Genomic DNA, 19496 nt, shown 5'->3' with positions numbered 1-19496 from the left:
CTTTCGCTAATAGTCGTGCGCTGTTTCTTTCTCCGAGTTCTTTTTTTAAACGCACTCTATCTAGTGTGATTGCATGGTTTCTTTCTTTGCTTGTCTTGATATCTCCTATCGATATCGGCCCGTTCATCAATACCAAAACAAACAATATTATAAACGAAATGAAAAATTACTTGCTGGTTGTGAAGGCCCAAGGAATATGTATCGTCTGTAGTGTCGAAGTTTTTGCCCAGTTGTGTAGTTTGAATTAGAGACTATCCAAACTGTTCAAACCGTGATGTTTGAACCCCTCATGGCATGCCGACCTAATTGTCTCGCTGTTGTAACTAATTCCTGCTAAGTTTTCCCCAATATCAGTTTCCTCCCATTCCTGACGCCCACGTAAACCCCGCTCACACCCCCAGCCCACGGGAGGCGATAGAACACACGATAAACACGGCAAGGCTATGAAAATAGTCCCGGTGTTTACAGAAAGCACGGCGCTAATGAAGTTACGTCTGGACCTGTCAGTACGGTAACGTGGGTTGAGACATTAATGAGCTGTGGCGGAAAGACCGAGTGTTTCTAAACAAAACTGATCTCTTTAGAACCGCCGGCGCCTGGGCTGGACAAGGTCGGAGCTTCATACAGGGATTCGCGAAACTAGACATACACAGGCATTGGGTTGGCCTCTCTCGGTCTGTATCTGTGTATGCATAGCCGGTATAACCGCCTTTCGGCGTAACACACCAGCTTCTGTATCTGTATAGCCGGTATAACCGCCTTTCGGCGTAACACACCAGCTTCTGTATCTGTATAGCCGGTATAACCGCCTTTCGGCGTAACTCACCAGCTTCTGTATCTGTATAGCCGGTATAACCGCCTTTCGGCGTAACACACCAGCTTCTGTATCTGTATAGCCGGTATAACCGCCTTTCGGCGTAACACACCAGCTTCTGTATCTGTATAGCTGGTATAACCGCCTTTCGGCGAAACACACCAGCTTCTGTATCTGTATAGCCGGTATAACCGCCTTTCGGCGTAACACACCAGCTTCGCAGGCACGCGACGCGGCGGCGGCTGGCTATATTACACCGATGGACTTGTTACACCTAACCCTTGAACTTCTAACTCTAGACATTGTTTAAAGCTATCTAATGATAGTACGCTGAGGTCTGTACTTAACTCCTCCCTGTGTTTTGATTCCATTTATAATAGGTTCCAGAATCTAGAATACCAGTTTCCAAAGAACAGGGTTACCACGTTGACAAAAAAAAACACAATTAAACGTATATTGCTGTACGTACAGGAAAGGTTTACAATGTCACATTTATAAGTAAAGCGAATTTCTGTATTTCATTTGCATTTCATTCATGATGGGTTATCGGTATGAAAAAAATGAAAAGACTTTTAAGTTTACTAAAAAAGATTCCTGCATTTTTATTTTACTGCATTTTGCAGAGAAAACAGGGCTCGATGTCTGGGGCTTCCTATGCTGTAGTTCTCGTTATTTTAGCCAGAGAGCGCTTCTCCACAATAAACATTGCAATTCTCTCCAAACTGTCCACGCTTGTCCTTCAGGCCAGACAAATCAGGAGAACACACAGGCCGAGGATCTGGTCAGATTGAAGCCTGCTCGATTGGTTTCCGTCAGCTAATATTACTTCAAAATTGGTGTTTTGATGTGTCGCAGTGGTATAACCATGGCATTAGAATCAATTTACATGTTAAGGATAATTTTGATACTACAAATATGATGCAGCATGCGTCTGGATGAAGTGAATTGCCACAAATGTCATAAACGTATATAGATATGTAAGTATACCAAGCTTAACAAGATGTATTAAGATATGATTTTGTGATATTTGGGAATGAATTTTTCTAAGAAAAACGAATAAATTCTAGACAACGACATGGGGCCCGAAATAAATACCAAGCAGTTCACACGGAAATGAAAGCAAAAAAATCTGTTGTATTGACTATTCCCCTTTCTATTTCCCCAGGCTTCGTGCTATTTAGGTCAGAATAACCATAACATTCCTGGACGCAGATATAAATGGCATATTTTTCTTTAGTATGTCGGTATTCGACAAATGTGATGTCATTTCGTATTGAACATTTTTACTGACGGCAGTTCAAAAAGCCAATGACCTTCGAAAGGGGATGAGGGTGCCTAAGAGGTTTAAGGGCTGGTTTGAGCTTTTTAGCTCATTATGTGCCGTTTCATAAAAATATGTCAGTTCTCAAGTACCCGTATTATTTCATTTTTTTTTTTGCCGTTTCTGCTGTTGTTTTTTCTTTGGGTACAATATCTCCCGTCTCAGGAAATAGAAGATAATATGTAACTCAAGTTGTTATACTCAACTTACATTTGAAAAATGAACACATTTGACTGCGCTTATTTCCGTGTACTTGCCTTGTCCTCGAAAACTGAAAGGTTGGCTCGCTTCTAGAAGAACGTAATATTTCATGCCAGAAGTAGTTCTCATAGTCCCAGAAATTGACCCAGAAAATTCGATTTCCCCAGTTTGCCGGACACCGCACTGAGATTACACCTCAGGCATCACAGACTAATCTAGAAAAAAATGAGGTCAGAGAGAGAGAAACAGACGGAGAGAAAGAGAAAGAGAGAGAGAGAGAGACGAAAACAGTGTATATGAGCAGTAAGGCAGAGAAAAACTACTGCAAAACACGTTTTTTACAAAACAATTATAGCCTACACATCTTGCAGAAAATGATCGTCGGTACTTCAAAACAAACCACGTGAGAATCAAGTATTTCAAAGGCTCTGTCCGGAAATGCTAGTGACGGCAGCTCGCCACGTACAATGTAACCAATGCTTGAATCACCTCGTGCACACTCTGGGCTGTGGAGGCCAAGTTCGTGCATATTCATTTTTCTGTGAACCACAGCAGGGTGATGTGTATAGGCTACCATATAGGTCAACTTCGGCCTCTATCTGCATCTCTCTCTTTCTCTCTCTCTCTCTCTCTCTCTCTCTTTGTGTGTGTGTGTGCGTGTGTGTGTGTGTGTGTGTGTGTGTGTGTGCGCGTGTGTGGAGTGAGTGTGCGTGTCTGTTTGTATGTATGAGTAACGCTATGTATTTAAAACCATAAAAGTAGTTTTCACTTGAAATTTTAAAAGGTTAATAACATCCAAGACAATACAAGGGAAACACAACTTAACAGTATGAATTGAACAACAAAAATTATGTTCTTCTTGTAAAACGGTACATACGCTAAAAACACATGCTATTTTGAGAAAGAAATCATTGACGTCATTTCACAGAAAAATGCAAAAAAACTACGCAGAATGCCGGAAAAAAGATGTATGTTATTAGCCTCGAGGTAAATGAAAAAAAAGGTATTCCACTGTAATCTCCTGTATTCCAGATTTGCAGTCCAGTCTTTAAAAGGGATCGTTTCATACAAATATGGTGGTCAGAAGTGTTGAACATCCGCATTGGAAGAAAAGAAACTGATTTGTTCGTAGCGTAGACATTTGCACATGATATATTTTCTTTTGTCACATTTTTTATCATTAACCTTTCTTAATTTTTTTTCTAACACTTTCGCGTACTTTTTCGTCTACAATCTTCCCTACGGTACGATCATAACAGCATCAGCCTTCGTTTAAACGCAAGATTTGCGTTTTGCGTGGATCCCTGACCCCCCGGCTGTTTCAGTAGAATATTGGTAAAAGTTTCATCTTTATTCAAAAGTCTTTAATTTGTCTGCCCTGGTGGAGCCTTGCGCGTGGGTTCGCGGAGAGACTGCGGGGTTAGAAATTCAGCCGACGGCGGCAGAAGACAGTCGCGGTTCCACGCGACTCCGACGGTGGGAAAAAATGAGACCGACTTTTCTGTTTCTGATTCTGTGCTGGCACGCCTGGATGATGTCATACCACCGCGTACAGGCCATGTGAGTCTAGGATTCTTTCTTAATTAGAATTTTCTTAAGTCTCGTTTACATACAGTACAATACGATCCATCAATGGAGAGTTTTCCGCGATGATTGTGTCGTACGTAGATTTGAGAGAAAAAAGGAGCAACAGTTTTGAAATTTATTTCCATATCAATTAATAATTCGTGGTTGTAATAAATCTGTTGGTTTTGATATCTCACTTGTGTCACTGACAAAGGGTAGTTGATGCTACCTGAAATGTCTGACCGTTTTAAAATCTTATCTAGTTGCTTGATTTTTTTTTGCCGTATTGATATTACCTGGATGTCTAACCTTCATCGGTGTAGTTTTAAAATCTAACCACTGTACCCGTTTCTTCTCAAACCTACGAAGTACAGCGATATATCGTCGCGATAAAGAACCCTTCGTATATAATCGTACTATGTCACCATGTATGCGACCGGAGCTTTAACTTGGAATGTGTTTCATTGAAAACGGTTGCGACACTCACACTAGATCGCTTCCAAAAAAGCAAAGCTTAGTTGCCAAACACCTCCCCATGCCGGCGAAACTTCTGTGTTACGCGGATGGGTGATTTTGTTGAACAATACGGATTCTTGAGCTTTTCATAGCAAGCGATAGCTTTACACGTAAACCATTTCCCGCCTCTGCATCTACACAGTCGCCAATTGCAATTCGCTCTTTCCTGGAACTGATCTAACGATGAATTTGTTATCGCCAAATATGGCGGGGTCAAAATTGCTATATAGCACGCGTTGCTGTATCCAGAACCGTGGTTTCTAATGCCAGATCCATGCTCAGACATGGTTCTGGATAGAGCACGCGTATCCAGAACCGTGTCTGGGACATATCTACTTGCTTGGATACGCGGAGACTATCCAGAACCGTGCCTGGCTCTAACCCTAACTCTTTCAGGCACGGTTCTGGATACGATACGCGTCAAGCAATTCTTCAGATAAAATGGCACGTTATTTTGTTACGGCCGTGCGACCTTAATAAATGCAAACCCATATTTCTGGTTAAAACAACTACAGTGCCATAGCACGCTTGTTAACATGAATCGTTTGCGCCATGTGCTTACAAGGTGACTACACTGTTACAAAGGGATAGAAAACGTGCTTCAGAGATCAAAACATTTGATTGATGACTTATAGATCAAAACATTGCATTGTTACATATCACAGGCGTGGTTGCGTTTGAATGTTTTTCATGTGGTACAAACTTGAAACGTGCGGTAAAATGTGTAAAGTTTTTGCTGGCTTTTATGACTAAATTCTGTTTGAAAGGCTTCACACAGTTGCATTATATATTTATGTAATGTTAATATATAGCATTAGATGTCATACGATTGATGTGAAATAAAGTTTATGCATTTTATTAATAAATATTACGACCTTCGGCAGAGTAAACTGTTTGCCTTTTAAGAATTCTCCGCACTGACAACATTGATGGAACTGGGACAATGTTTTCTTATTCAGCAAATACGGCAACATTTTCACCATGCTATTTTGTGTGTGTGTTGCTTCTTCGAAAAATTGGACAATGTTTTTACTACTATTAGTGTCACAGGTATCATATGATCGTAATGCCTCGTGCGAGGAATAGGACCACGTCGTCATTTGTACTTGTTTAGGCAATCGATCGGGACTTAAATTAAATAAAAAAATTAGCCTGTTTGTTTATATCTCCCGGGAGATATCCCGCATAGGAAGGAGATAAGAAAGATTCAATCACCTGCCACAGATTCTACCCTCAAGCTACAGCATGTTTACATGTACACATGTGTATGTTGCCTTGACATTGTCTGACATGACATGGCTAGAGGGGCTTCATCGATCAGCATCTCATCATAAGGGAACAAAAACATCCATCTGCCGTTCCTTCCTTCCATCCATTCATCCATCCATCCATCAAAGCACCCATCCATCCATCCATCCATCCATCCATCCACTCACTCACTCACTCACTCACTCACATACTCACTTATATACTCATCCATCCATCCATCCACTCACTCACTCACCCTCACCCACCACTCACTCACTCACTCACTCACTCACTCACTCACTCACTCACTCACTCACTCACTCACTCACTCACTCACTCACTCACTCATTCACTCACTCACTCACATACTCACTTATATACTCATCCATCCATCCATCCATCCATCTAGCCAAGCTAGGGGCTTCAGTACCTAACGGCGGTTCTATCTTTCCCCAGCCGTGTGCTACAGACGCCCCGGCTGGGGGGCTCGCTGTGGTTTAGGTTACTAAGAGTTAACATTTGGGTTCCTAAGGGTTAACATTTGGGTTCCTAAGGGTTAACATTTGGGTTCCTAAGGGTTAACATTTGGGTTAACTAAGGGGTAAAATTTGGGTTAACTAAGGGTTACCTAGATCTAATGGTTTCTCCTGCACCTCTCCAGCCAAGTGCTGCAGATCCCCCGGCGGAGCGGCACGCTGTGGTTTGACGCGCGGGGAGGGAAGGAGATCCACTTCCTGTCGTCTCTCGACCCGTCCAGCCGCTTCCGGCTGCTGCCCAACCTCGGCCGCGTGATCCAGGTGGTGAGTACCGAGGATAACACATTATATGTATGGAATACTACAGTACTATTCTGTCGCCCGAGGTACCAGCCCGACCGCGGGTCGGATCGCCCGACGGCCGAAGGGAGATCCCTAAACAAAACACCGTAACAATACCGATGCCAACGTCCGAATCCGGTACTTTAACCTGGTGTCACTTATCCTTTTGGGCTGTCTTTAAGAAGAAAACAGGGGTAAAGTGGTCCTCTTGGGCAGGTGGTCTTCTTAGGCAGATCAATTCATGCCTGCGCTTGAGTATAAATTGCTGGTGTGCAAGTATCAAGTATATTTTGTGTATCAGTGTTTGAAATGAGCAATGTGCCTGATGCAAAAACGTTAATGTTTACAACTCACACTCATTCCTAGCCTTGGCTCCAAGTACTGTGCCCACACGCACACAAGCTTATTCGGACCCTCAGGCCATGTAGGCCCGCAATCAACTATGTGTGCTTACGGTGAAAAGCCGTCCTCCATCCGGGTGGGTCGAGTTGATCAGGCGGCTTACCGTGGGCGCCGGAGGTCTGCCCTTGGTGCTAGCGTGCCTACGTGGACGTTTACACGGCACCTTGGGCCATGTAGTTCCGTAATCAACTCTGCCTGCTCATGGTGAAAACTGGCGATAGCCCGTCTCTATAGCTAACTCGCGCCCATCCCCACTAAGACCTACAATGTATGGGGTCTGTGTACCTTGTTGTACAGTGGCCTAGAGGGTTTTGGTAGTTCTAAACGTTACATTCTCATACGGTATCGTGCAATGTGCTTTGGAATGACTTACCATGTCACGCTAAGACACTGTGTGATCTACCCAGCTATCATCCAAACAGTGTCACCTAGACCGTCGACCTCAACTGTTTAAATCGTTAATGTTGATTAATTTTGTGTGTTTATTGTTGATTTTGTGATTCAAGTATGTCTTTTTAAATGCATTTTCTGTACTTTTTCTGTGCCATGTAATTATGTCATTTCAAATGTATGCGTTTGAGCCTTAATTGGGAGATTAGCCCAGCAGGGCTAAAAGGTTTCGTAAGAAATGAAATGAAAATGGGACACAGCGTTTAGTGGTGAGGGGCGTGAGTCGGACACTAGCACTGGCTACGTATACCTCTCTCCTGCACGCGCGTTAACCCTCCACCCGCTGCCTCATGGCTCACGTTTCTAAGCCAGACCTACCCGGGTTCTGTTCCGAGTGGGCGGAGTTAATCAGACGGCTTAAATGGCCTGAGGTGTCTGAGAGAACTGACTCGTGGGTCATCGAACTCAGACGTCATCCATTGTGAGACCTTTTTAGGCCCTGCCATCGTCTTTCCTTGCTTTGTTTTGTTGTGTTTTCGCTCAGATTATTGCAGATTAAAACCCAACGTACAAGGAGATTTTGAGAAAATCGGATGTTGATCAATGGCAAATACAATTACAGTGTAAAAATTCGTTCAGTGTGATATAACCAGCCACCGCCGCATGCCCACGGTGCTGATTTGTTACATAAAAGAATGTTATACCGGCTCCACAGAACAACAGGTTTACAGTGTTCCATGGCTTACACAGGGATACAGGTTATCCTCTAACTCCCATAGAGACCCTTTACTGAGACGTGAAAATCTCCGTGCGGAGAACCCCAAACTCGCATGTCATTTCCTCCCATCTCTGTATCCAAACATTACCATAGTGATGATACGTGATAATATTCCAACTCTGAAACTTGCGTTTTCTCCTCTTATTAGTTCCGCTAAGAAAGGACGTGTATAAGTATCTGTCAGTCTGTGTGTGTGTGTGTGTGTGTGTGTGTGTGTGTGTGTGTGTGTGTGTGTGTGTGTGTGTGTGTGTGTGTGTGTGTGTGTGTGTGTGTGTGTGTGTGTGTGTGTGTGTGTGTGTGTGTGCGTGTGTGTGTGTGTGTGTATGCCAAGGTTGGTGTATGTAGAATCCTAGCAGGAAGTGTAGGCGTGAACATTGTCTGTGCACGTGAAGAAATCATTTCCGGTCCACGTACAAATTATTTTCAATTGCCTCACGTTTTTTTTTCTCACATTAATAAAATCAAATTGAAACTCAATATTCTTTTCATTTGTTTGCGTCTTTGGTATTCTATGAAGTATTCAAATAGTTGTTATGATGTTTGTATTTGAAATGTATGTAAAAGGACTCCATAAAGAGTAGCGGTGTATTGTCACTGATTGGAGGTTCCTGGAATAAACAAACAACAAACAAACAAACAAACAAAATCAGTCTAGGTCTCAGTCAGACAAAGTATCTAGCAAACCTCAGATGAGAATCGGAGAATTTTAATGAGTTTGTGTCTTTATATTGGAGTAAATAAAGCAACTGAGAGTGGAAAGCAAAGTTGGCATAACAAACGTGATTTCAGCACCAAGGACAGTCTATAGCGACCTGTGCTGATTTAAGTTCCGAATGAAGCACGGTTCCAGATACAACAATTACAAACACACCAGACTTGTCTGTTAATAACTGTTGTTTTACAACCGAGTTTCCCGTAACCAAGCTTATAACATGTTATTCTATGCCAATTTCAGGTGAACGTTCTGAAGAATGTTCAACCCGAACTGCAGGCCGCCATGCAAAATGTCAGGCAAAAGGTAGAAAAATACTGTTAATTCTATTTTCATTCTACACTTATTTTTCATATTCCCTCTATGTATCTATCAATCGGGGGAGTTTATGACTCGATTTTTGTATATTTTTTTTAATATTGGTGTGTTTTCATGTATTTTTCTGAAATGTTTAATCCCTTCTCCCAGATCGACGACGTGGATTCAATACTTGTTGACAAGGTGAGTTCATCCGTAAATAATTTCATTAGGTTGGTAAACCACTGAATAGCAAAGTTCTTTCTATCACAACCATTTATTTTTCAAGCCAACGTTTCGATGACCTTCTGTCATCTTCATCAGGGCAATACTGACTGGTTTACTGTGCACTGACACTAGATGTTGCTTGGTGCATAGTGTGCACTAAAGGTGTTACATAGTTTTACATAAATACTTTAGTGCACTATGCACCAAGCAACATCTAGTGTCAGTGCACAGTAAACCAGTCAGTATTGCCCCGATGAAGATGACATTAGGTCATCGAAACGTTGGCTGGTTGTGATAGAAAGAACTTTGCTATTAATGTGAGTTAATTTTTTTTGTTTTCCTTCTCCTTGTAATTTCTGCTCTTTCATAATCATATCCTATAACCATTTTGCCCACGCCCTCAATTGGCGGCTACACAACTAGCTTCATTATGATGCATGCTGATTTGATTAAGATATATTATGTAGTGGGTCCGGTTTCCGCAATGTTTCTTTCGTCCCACACTTTGTAATACAGTTCTGTATGTAATACATCACACACTTAACGGCATGAAAGTGTGGAGAAAATTGTTTGCTAAATTGTCTGGTTACGTCGTTGTTACGTGGAAACCGGTGGGCAGAAGAATTTGTTCACTGTTTATTCATTCATTTCGCCAGGAAAACAAACCACCTATTGGCGTTTTTCAATGTGCCCTGAGTGAAACCATAGACACAAGCAATTAATATAAAATGGAATCAAAGATACAAGGAGTAACATATCCAACGCAACGAGTCAGAGCAACCGTTTGGGTATAAAGGAGGAAAAATCAAAATTAAGCTGAACTGTTGGCAATTATATAGAATTGTTTAAAAGGACATTTAGCAGCATTCTGTATTCAATGTTGCCTCTGACCTATACAGAAATTCAAAATCTAAATGCACGGACGTGTTTCTTAGTTTTGTCTCAGCTGTAAGATACTGTGTTCATGATAAGCCTTGAATTACAAAGCCTTGAAAAGCCATTCGTCTCAAGAATAAATGTTCTGTAAGTTCTTCATAACAAGGACAATTTCGATGGTCGATGGAATTAACAATTGATTAACCATGGGCGGAAGTATCCATCTGCTTTAATTGTGTATACTGATATATTTGACACCACCAAACCCCCCCCCCCCCACAGTGCGAGTCCCAGCCGTGTAAGAACTTCGGACATTGCGTCAACGACCCGGAAATGACGTACCACTGCAGCTGCCCCAGGGGGAGAAAGGTATGCCGTTTCTTCTTATTACTTCCGGGACACGTGGCTGAGCTATAGGTTCATTTATACTCTCCAAGCAAAGGTTTTGCTAGGCTTTCACGTTTTTATGAAGGTAAAAACACCTCCAAATTGTCGATGTCTGCTGTACATCTTGAATACTTAATCGAAAATTTGGAGGTACGTGTTTTTTGGGGGTCGAGGGGGGCTTTCCTTTTAGTACTAGTATCTCTATTTTCGCGACAGCCAAACGGATACGTTGCCTTTACATAAAATTATAATAATGATATACTGTAAAAATATATATCTAGGGAGACCATTGTGAGGAAGATGTGAACGAATGCGCGGCATCTGCGCCACCCTGCGGCGGAAACTCGTACTGCGTCAACACGGAAGGCAGTTACCTGTGCACGTGCATGACGGGATGGACGGTAGGTACATGTTTGTGTAATAGGGCGCTCTGCCACTTTGCTATATGATAGTACTAATCAGTTTCTTGTACATTTGCCATTGTACCTAGCTCAGTTTTTGCCTGTTCTCGTCTGAGAAGATTGGGTGGCTTTTAAGTGGCACTTAGGCAGTCCTTTAGTAGGCTAATGGCACAGGTAGCTCTAATCCCTCGGACAAGAGTTTGCAATATTGAAGCAATCATTATTATCATCATTGCTACTGCCTGATTAATCTATGTACATCCAAACATTTATTCAACCATTATTCTTTCATCCATCCATCCATCCATCCATCTATCTATCCATCCACTCATTCTCTTCTCTTTCTCCATTCATTCATTCATTCATTCATTCATTTATTTATTTATCCATTCATTAATTCATTTTCCCGATCGGACAATGCGAGACTGGTGTCAACGAGTGTAAAGCTACCCGCAACGTCATGTACAAGATATGGCAGATTTATTCGTTTATACACTCACTCACTCACTTGCTCGCTCGCATACTCACTCACTCGCTCGCTCGCTCGCTCACTCACTCACTCACTCACTCATTCATTCATTCAATCACTGATTGAAACACTCAATTAATTATCCATACCGTTTCTTCTCTCTTTTCGTGTATGCAGCTGCTTTCCCCCGTCTGTCTTCACACATTCCATTTCACATTAATTCATCCTTTCCTTCCTTCCCAGGGCCCTGGCGAGTCGTGTCTGGTGGACATTGACGAGTGCGAGACGGGCCAGGCCGCCTGTAACTCCACCCACAGCCGCTGCCACAACCTGCGCGGGACGTACGAGTGCGTCTGTCCCCTGGGCCAACAGGGACCCAGCTGCGAACCGAGTAAGTTTTGTCCAACACAGGGAAAATCAAACCTCTCCTAGACCCTGGCGTTTCTGGCAAATCCAGTAGTATCAAAAGTGAATGATACTTGATGAAGCGTCAATTCAAAATTTGGATGTGAATTTTCCGTGTGTTAAATAAGATACAAAAAACTTAAAGACTGAACAGCATACATGTAGATGTGATATGTTCCTGTCAAAGATATTGCATAGAGTTTAAGTTTTAGATACCATCAAAACGTAGAGTGTTTCAAACCAAATTTGCATAATGTTAGTCAAGGCCTAATTTGCATGATATTCGTCATAACCTTATGTACATAACAAATGAACAACATCCAAGACATGAGAAACATTGCATATTTAAAGGAGGTATGAGTTTGTCAAATTCTTGTCTATGTTCAGTTCCGACCACGACGGCAGAGACCACTCTCCAGCCCACCACCACCATGCCGCCTCCGACCACAAACGCGCTGACTTCTGTGGGAAACTCCGGGACAACCATCGGGAATTCCGGAGGATCGACCGCCGGAAATTCCGGAAATTCGGGCGGTTTCATTGCAGAGGCCAAGGGAGGCCAGGGAGGTCTGTCAAATTGAAAACTTTCAAACTCTTGATACGTCAATGAAGGTTAGGCATCCTGGTAATGAGAGGCAGAAGGAAATCTTTACTCAACCAGCTGGTTAGATTGTCAAACGTTATTTTGCATCCGCATTTTTGGCTCCACAAAATGTGGGTTAATACACATAGGGAATCCATACCGGTGCCGTATATCGCCTAAAGAAACCATTTTAGCAGACTTACCTGACATTTATTATTGGTAAGAACTACTTGCATGCAGTGTATCAGACGAAGATTTATCCAAAGGCCCAACTTTTTTGAAACTCGAACTATGTTCGATCATGTTCGATCTGGGTAATTCAAGCGAAACGCGTGTTCCATTTGGGGTCACCAATGTATTAAACGGGAAAATGGGTCCAAAGTTCCCATCTTTTTCAGAACCTGAACTCAGTTCGATCACGTTCGATCTGGGTAATTCGAACCGAACGCGTGTTCCATTTGGGGTCACTAAATACCATTTCCTCCATGTAGCGGCGACGCAGAACCCCCTGTGTGGACAGACCGAGTTCCTGGCCGGATCCGGATATGTGACGTCACCTAACTACCCGAACAACTACCCCAACAACATCGAGTGTACCTACCGCATCGCCGCCTCTCCTGGAATGTAAGGAAGTTTCTTTGAAATCAATCCCAGTAAATAGATTTTTCCACAACCAATTTTCAAACAAGAGCCGACTTTTCGATGGCCATCTGTCATCTTCAGCGAACCAGCCATAATTGCCCTGATGGCGATGACAGACGGCCATCAAAGCGTCGCTTATATATTATTAAACAAGTGGTTGTAAATAAAGAATTTTGCCATCCATTTCTTGATGATATTTCTAGGTTGGTGTTTATCCGGTTCATTGACGAGTTCGGGCTGGAGGGTAATCAGGACGGGACGTGCAAGTACGACTACATCCGCGTGGTAGTGAACGGGACCGAGACCCTCGGGACCTACTGCGGGACCGAGGGCCCGCCCGAGGGCATCACCGGGGCCACCGTGGACGTCACGCTCAAAACCGACTTCGCCATCCGCCGCAAGGGCTTCCGACTGCGGTACGAGGTTGTCACCGAAGGTAAGGCGAGCACACACGTTCGTCTCACCATCAAGTAAACAGATACTGCATTTTGCGCGCTAGATCTACATTTTACCAGTACCATCACTGGCAATGCCATGAATGTTGAAGCTGAAAACCGACTTTGCCATCCACCACAAGCGCTTGATCAGACTGTGGTATGAAGCTATCAGCGAAAGTAAGGCTAAATAAATTACACCCACAACCGTGCTTGTCCAAAACCAAGCTCATCCACGGTTCTGGATATTCCACTCGTATCCAGAACTGTGCCTTACGAGGCAAATCTATGTTCTTTGATACGCACAGACTATCCAGAACCGTGCCTGATCCTAAGGCCATGTTGATTTGATTATATGGATGACATCCGCGCGCGCATCAATAGTATTCAACCATGCTGTAAATCGTACAAAACAGTTGCAAAATGAGCAAATATATACTGTAAGTTGCACAAAAAGTATTGGAAAACAATAACAATGTCGTAGAATGTCAAAACCAAACGAAAAAGACGAAAATGTAAAGAAATGAATTTGTAGAGTAGATTATTCGCCATACCATACCCTGTGTCATTTGTTCAATCTTCATGACCACATAGATTTCATAATTTTTTTTTTTTGCAAAACTTTTTTTTATTCGCACGCTCGCATCAGTTTTGGGGTTCCCAGAGGATGTCATCCATATAATCAAATCAACATGGCCTAACCTAAGAGGCCTCTTTCCTACCCTAACCCGTGTTGAAAGGTAAATTTCCTTCCGCCCTTCTCCAGAATCCTTGTCGACTCTTCCAGACACGCCGTCCAAGTGCGGGGGCAGTGTGACCACCGTGTCGCGCGTCAAGGGGACCCTGCTGTCACCCATGTTCCCGGACAACTACCCCAACGACCTGTCCTGCTCATGGACCTTCCTCGCGCCGCGCGACAAGTACGTCAGCACCGTGATGTAGTCACGTCATTCTGACGTAACGTAGCGTAGCGTCCGTCATGTTGGTGGAATAAAGCCCAAACATCATTGGTCCGATAGGGTCACTGTGGGGCTACGTTGTACTTTTTACAAGAAACATGAAAACAATTACGTATACGCCACCAACTTTTATGATGTTTGCAGTCATGTGGGCCTGACGTACTTCAGTGACCACCATGTTGTTTCTTTAATTACGCATGCTAGGTGCGAATAGGGGAAAGAAAGAGAGGGAAAGGAGAGGTCGGGAGAGAGATATGGAAGTAGAGGGAGCATAATCACGCGTGTATTTCGACCAATCACCATCTTGGATTACTAGTATATCCATCATGATCAGAACTTACCAAGATGGCGGCGATGGATATTTCTATGAGTAACTCATAACGTCACGTAACACGTGCGTTCTATCACCAGGTATGTGGAGGTGCGTTTCGAGTCGTTTTTCGTGGAGACGTCGTCCAAGTGCAGCTACGACCGTGTGGAGATTCTGATCGACGGGGTGGAGACCGTGGAGGGGCCGTACTGCACCTCCAACCCGCCCGCCGAGGCGATGTACGGCAGGAACATCACGGTCAAGTTCATCACGGACGCCACCGTGGCCGAGCAGGGCTTCGAGATGACCTACCAGAGCGTCGACGGAGTCGGTGAGGAGATTTTGCTCTTTTTCAAAACCTGCATAGCTTGTAACATGATTATATACATAATGGAATAGAAAAATGTCTGTTTCTTTCAACCTCATGTTTCCATAAAATACCTAAAGATATAACCAAAGCAGACTCTTCGCTTTATTTTTGACGTGTTTTATCGGGACTTCATACTGGTATTTTTACGTTAGCCAAACGCATACTACCCTAGCCTCTCAATTTGATGCTGTGTTGCCAATTTGATACTGTGTTGCAGCCTCCGAAAACCTGCTTTAAGATTGTCTAAAGAAAAATTATAGTCATTTGTCTTGGAAAAGGACGGAATTTGATGCGCCTAAGAGTCAGCGTGGCCTAAAATGAAATGCAATGTACATGTTTGTTTTCAGCCTCGCTGAAGAAGGTTATAACGCTGGCTGATTCGCTGCCGTGCGGTGAGACCAGCTACAGTAACACCGGCATCCTGGAGTCTCCCAACTACCCGGAGAAGTACACCAACGACCTGCACTGTGCCTGGGTCATCCGGGTCACTAAGGGCAGGTAAGGGTTCTGTATATATCACGTCTCAGTTACCTAGCAACGAGTTCACCTAGCAACGGGCATTCCTAGCAACGGGCTACGCTGTGCCTGGGACATCCGGGTCACAAAGGGCAGGTAAGGGTTCTGTACGTGACGTCTTACTGTCAGCTAGCAACGGGCTGCGCAATGCCAACATGACTGCGTGGTTTTAGAGACCCACCCCAGTCACTAGTCAGTTTCCTGTTGAATTTTCATTTCACGCCATTCGCATTCCATACTTTTCAGGACCGTGAAGCTGTGGTTCGCGACATTTGATGTGGAAGAGCAGACATACTTCCAGTACGACCGCGTGGTTGTGGAAACCATTGCCATCAGTTTTCCATTCAATTTTCATTTCATGAGATTTCATGTCATTCCATCCCTTTAGGACCGTGAAGCTGCGGTTCCTGACATTTGATGTGGAAGAGTACGACTGCGTGGTTGTGGAAACCCACCTTGGACGCTACCATCAGTTTCCTTTTAGATTTTCATGCCATTCCATGAGATTTTATGTCATTCCATCCCTTTAGGACCGTGAAGCTGTGGTTCGCGACATTTGATGTGGAAGAGCAGACTTACTGCCAGTACGACCGCGTGGTTGTGGAGACCCACCATAGACACTACCACCAGCTCTGCAACAGCAAACAGATCAGCCCGCTGGAGTCGCGAACCAACCAGATGAAGGTCACGTTCATCACGGACGCCGCTCTGGCGTTCACAGGGTTCCGCGCCTTCTGGATCGCCCAGCACGAATGTAAGTGTCAGACTGCAGGTCGCTGTCGGTGATACCCCAACCACACCATCCATAGGCCCGTTACCTTACAAAGTGTTTCTCATTGCTCACCTGTTCACCGGTACCCCTTTACCTGTAGGCCACATTCGATCTGTCAGAGTATGGATCAGGGTTCGTCAAGCTGCGCAGTTTTCACACAGCTCCTTGGCATCTTTAAAGGATATGTTTGTTCTTTGGGTGAGGAGGTCCATCTCATCCTGTTCTTCATTGATTTTCCCCCATGTTTCTGCAGACACAGAGAAGCGTGTGTCCCGTGTGGTGAACGTTGAGGAGGGGAAGACCGGGTACCTGGACTGCGGCGACAGTAACACGATGATGGGGGACCCGGTAGTCCTGACGTTCGGCTCGCCCCGCTACAACTGGACCCACGAGGGCAAGCCGCTGGCCGCGGAGGGCACCGTGCTCAGCGTAAGTCCTTATATGGTGTCTACACATGACGTCACACACCGAATATGGTATTTGCACGTGACGTCACACCTCATATGGTATTTGAACCTGACGTCACAAACCTGATATGGTATTTGAACATGGCGTCAAGCAACGAATATGGTATTTGCACGTGACGTCGCACACCTTATATGGTATTTGCAAATGACGTCACACACCGAATATGGTATTTGCACATGACGTCACACACCTAATATGGTATATTTGCACCTAACTTCACAACGTATGATGAGAAAGACACAAAGGGCTCGATTCCAGGTTTCAAGTCCATGCCGCATGTCAGCTCACAACCGAACGCACTAACCGCTAGACCAAAAGGTCCGGACCCATTGGACTGGGCAACTGGTGACGCTTATACCCTCTGTTACAATACATGTACTACAAAATGTGTAACATAAAGGTAAAAATTAAGATTACATCCTGGTTGTGTTACCAGGTGCGGGGTACACATGACTCAGCAGGCCGGTACTTGTGTGTTGCCAGCAGCAACATGACGAACGAAGTGCTCCTGCAGACCTTCAACGTGTACGTGCGAGGTGAGCTGTATATGTATTCATGTGGTGCGCGGGATACACATGATAACACGATATACATCATGCTTCTAGCAGCCCTTCCACTGGTCAGGTCATGGGATCATGATTCTCTAGCTCGAGTGTATGGCCACAAAATGCAAGCGGTTGGAGAGGAGGCCAAATTAGTCCCTGACATCGACAGCGAGAGATTGTATAACACAGGTTATACTGTTACAGCAGGCTATAAAAAAGTTCAAATACTTCCCAAATTTCCCGCGTATAGATACGGTGGTGCCCATTTCTATTTGAATAAGATTGGTAGATTCTGTAACCATGTAAACGTGGGTGATTTTTATGGGAAATGTTTTAAACGTATTTCTACCAAAGAGCAAAGCAAGCCAATGGTACTGATGAGTGATAACTACGTTATTTCCATGTCCAGAAGCTGAATGGTTCGGAAGCGGCGATGAGGGCTCGGCCAGCGGTGAGGGTCTCGGCAGTGGAACCGACCTGTCCGATCAGACAGCCGGCGAACTCCCGGAGACCGGACACCAGACACCCGCCCAGACCCCCAAGCTGTGGGACGGCGACAGTGAGATATCGTCCTCACCGGGTAGTGGGCAGGGTGGGGACGGTGTAGAGGATGGGGTTGCACCCACAGATATGGTGGTTACTACGGGACGGGAGGGTGACGGGTTCGAGTCCCAAAGCAATGGCCAGCAGGTTCAGGCTTCCTCTGGTGTAAGGAGCGTGTTGTTTGGAAGCGAGAATGAAAACGAAGAAGTCCTGGCTCACACCGAAGGAGCTAATGGTGAGGAGTTCGAGTCCCATGGCAATGAAAACAGGAATGAGGGCTTCTCTAGTGTTAGGGAGGAGATGTTTGGACGTGAAAATGAAAATGAGAACCCACCAGCCCAGCCTGAATCTGCTGACCCCCTAGCTGGCAATGATGACGTGAGTATCGCTGAAAACACGTACACTAGTGACACCGACATTGCCGCTACCGACAATGACGTTGACGCTTTCACTGGTGACGGACACGTTACGACTGAAACCACGACTCGCACATACGAACAACACACGACAGGCCATGCCCAACAAGACACGACTCACGACACTCAGCCAACCACTACTCACGACACTCAGCCGATCACGACTCAAGACATGCCACAAGAGTCAGCCGACGACACACACCGCATGTCAGAATTCGAAACTATTCAATCAAGCATGCTAGGCCGCGATGCGTTTATGATCGACGCAGTCGGCGAGGCACCCGAAGTCCACCCCCTGATGGCCGTACAGGCGTTTGTGCGCGAGGTGACTCACATGCGCGACTCGGGCGAACTCTCCCCGGCCAGCCTGTTCCGCGCTCTCGGCATGAGCGACCGCGCCTTCCCGGCCGAGCAGGCCGAAGCGTTCCCCGGGCTTCTGCGCGGCCTCGGCAACCTCACGGCAACCGGGTTGCTGCAGGCCCTCGGGATCGGGAGCGAGCCGTTCCTTGAGAAGAGCATGGAGGCGTTCTTCAGCGAGATGCACCGCATGCGCGCGGCTGGGAACCACACGGTGTCCAGCCTGCTGAAGTCCCTGGGCGTACCCCTGCCAGAGCAAGGCGTAGAGAGCGAGGGCGACCCCATGGCAAATCTGACCAGGCTGTTCTCTGATGAGATAGACCCAGGAGCGGGGTTGGGGGAGGGGGGCGACGCGCTGAGCTCCTTCGCGAAGGCGTTTGCCGATATCATGGAGATATCCAAGGGTTGGGGCAAAAAGAAGTAGTTGCAGGGATATGCAGTTAACGACAAAATTATTCATACCTGCCGTGACCTGTCATATATTTTGCTATGTAAAAATTGCTTTGTTCTTGTTTTTTTAACAATCGGGGCAGATTTGAAACATTGATGAATGCAATCACAAAATTTGTAAATTTTTTTGTTCGTAAAGTACTTCATTAATTGCTTTACAAAACATGCAATGTCTTCAAGTTTTCATACACTTTCGTGTTAAAAACTTAACAATCATGATTATGAGATCAAACCCCAATTATGTCTAATTTACAACTGACAACTAAATTCCACTGTACTACATTTCATTCTTGAGACGTAAA

The 19496-nt window shown here is 44.7% G+C and overlaps 1 protein-coding gene across 1 annotated transcript; it reads left to right on the top strand.

Moving 5' to 3' along the window:
* Positions 1-3824: 3824 nt before the first annotated feature.
* LOC109484630 (cubilin-like) lies at positions 3825-19168 on the top strand. Its single transcript, XM_019787976.1, has 17 exons — positions 3825-3896; positions 6328-6466; positions 9010-9072; positions 9235-9267; positions 10450-10536; positions 10836-10955; positions 11668-11815; positions 12217-12396; positions 12904-13036; positions 13258-13490; positions 14255-14408; positions 14859-15088; positions 15475-15625; positions 16174-16397; positions 16669-16844; positions 17320-17419; positions 17838-19168. Exons 1-17 carry the CDS (start codon positions 3868-3870, stop codon positions 19166-19168), a joined length of 3531 nt encoding a protein of 1176 aa, XP_019643535.1. The 5' UTR covers positions 3825-3867.
* The last annotated feature ends 328 nt before the right edge of the window (positions 19169-19496 follow it).

This window comes from Branchiostoma belcheri, unplaced genomic scaffold, assembly GCF_001625305.1.
Source record: "Branchiostoma belcheri isolate BF01 breed outbred unplaced genomic scaffold, Haploidv18h27 scaffold7, whole genome shotgun sequence".
NCBI lineage: Eukaryota > Metazoa > Chordata > Leptocardii > Amphioxiformes > Branchiostomatidae > Branchiostoma > Branchiostoma belcheri.
Note: the sequence above shows the minus strand (reverse complement) of the source record. Positions and strands in the feature narration are given on the sequence as shown.

What these genes read in the sequence shown, in the direction of transcription:
- LOC109484630 (XM_019787976.1), top strand. Translation starts at nt 3,868, where the DNA reads ATGATGTCATACCACCGCGTACAGGCCAT. An exon ending in TTCCTCGCGCCGCGCGACAA is followed by an intron (nt 14,409 to 14,858) that starts GTACGTCAGCAC and finishes TTCTATCACCAG; the next exon opens with GTATGTGGAGGTGCGTTTCG. An exon ending in CTGGATCGCCCAGCACGAAT is followed by an intron (nt 16,398 to 16,668) that starts GTAAGTGTCAGA and finishes ATGTTTCTGCAG; the next exon opens with ACACAGAGAAGCGTGTGTCC.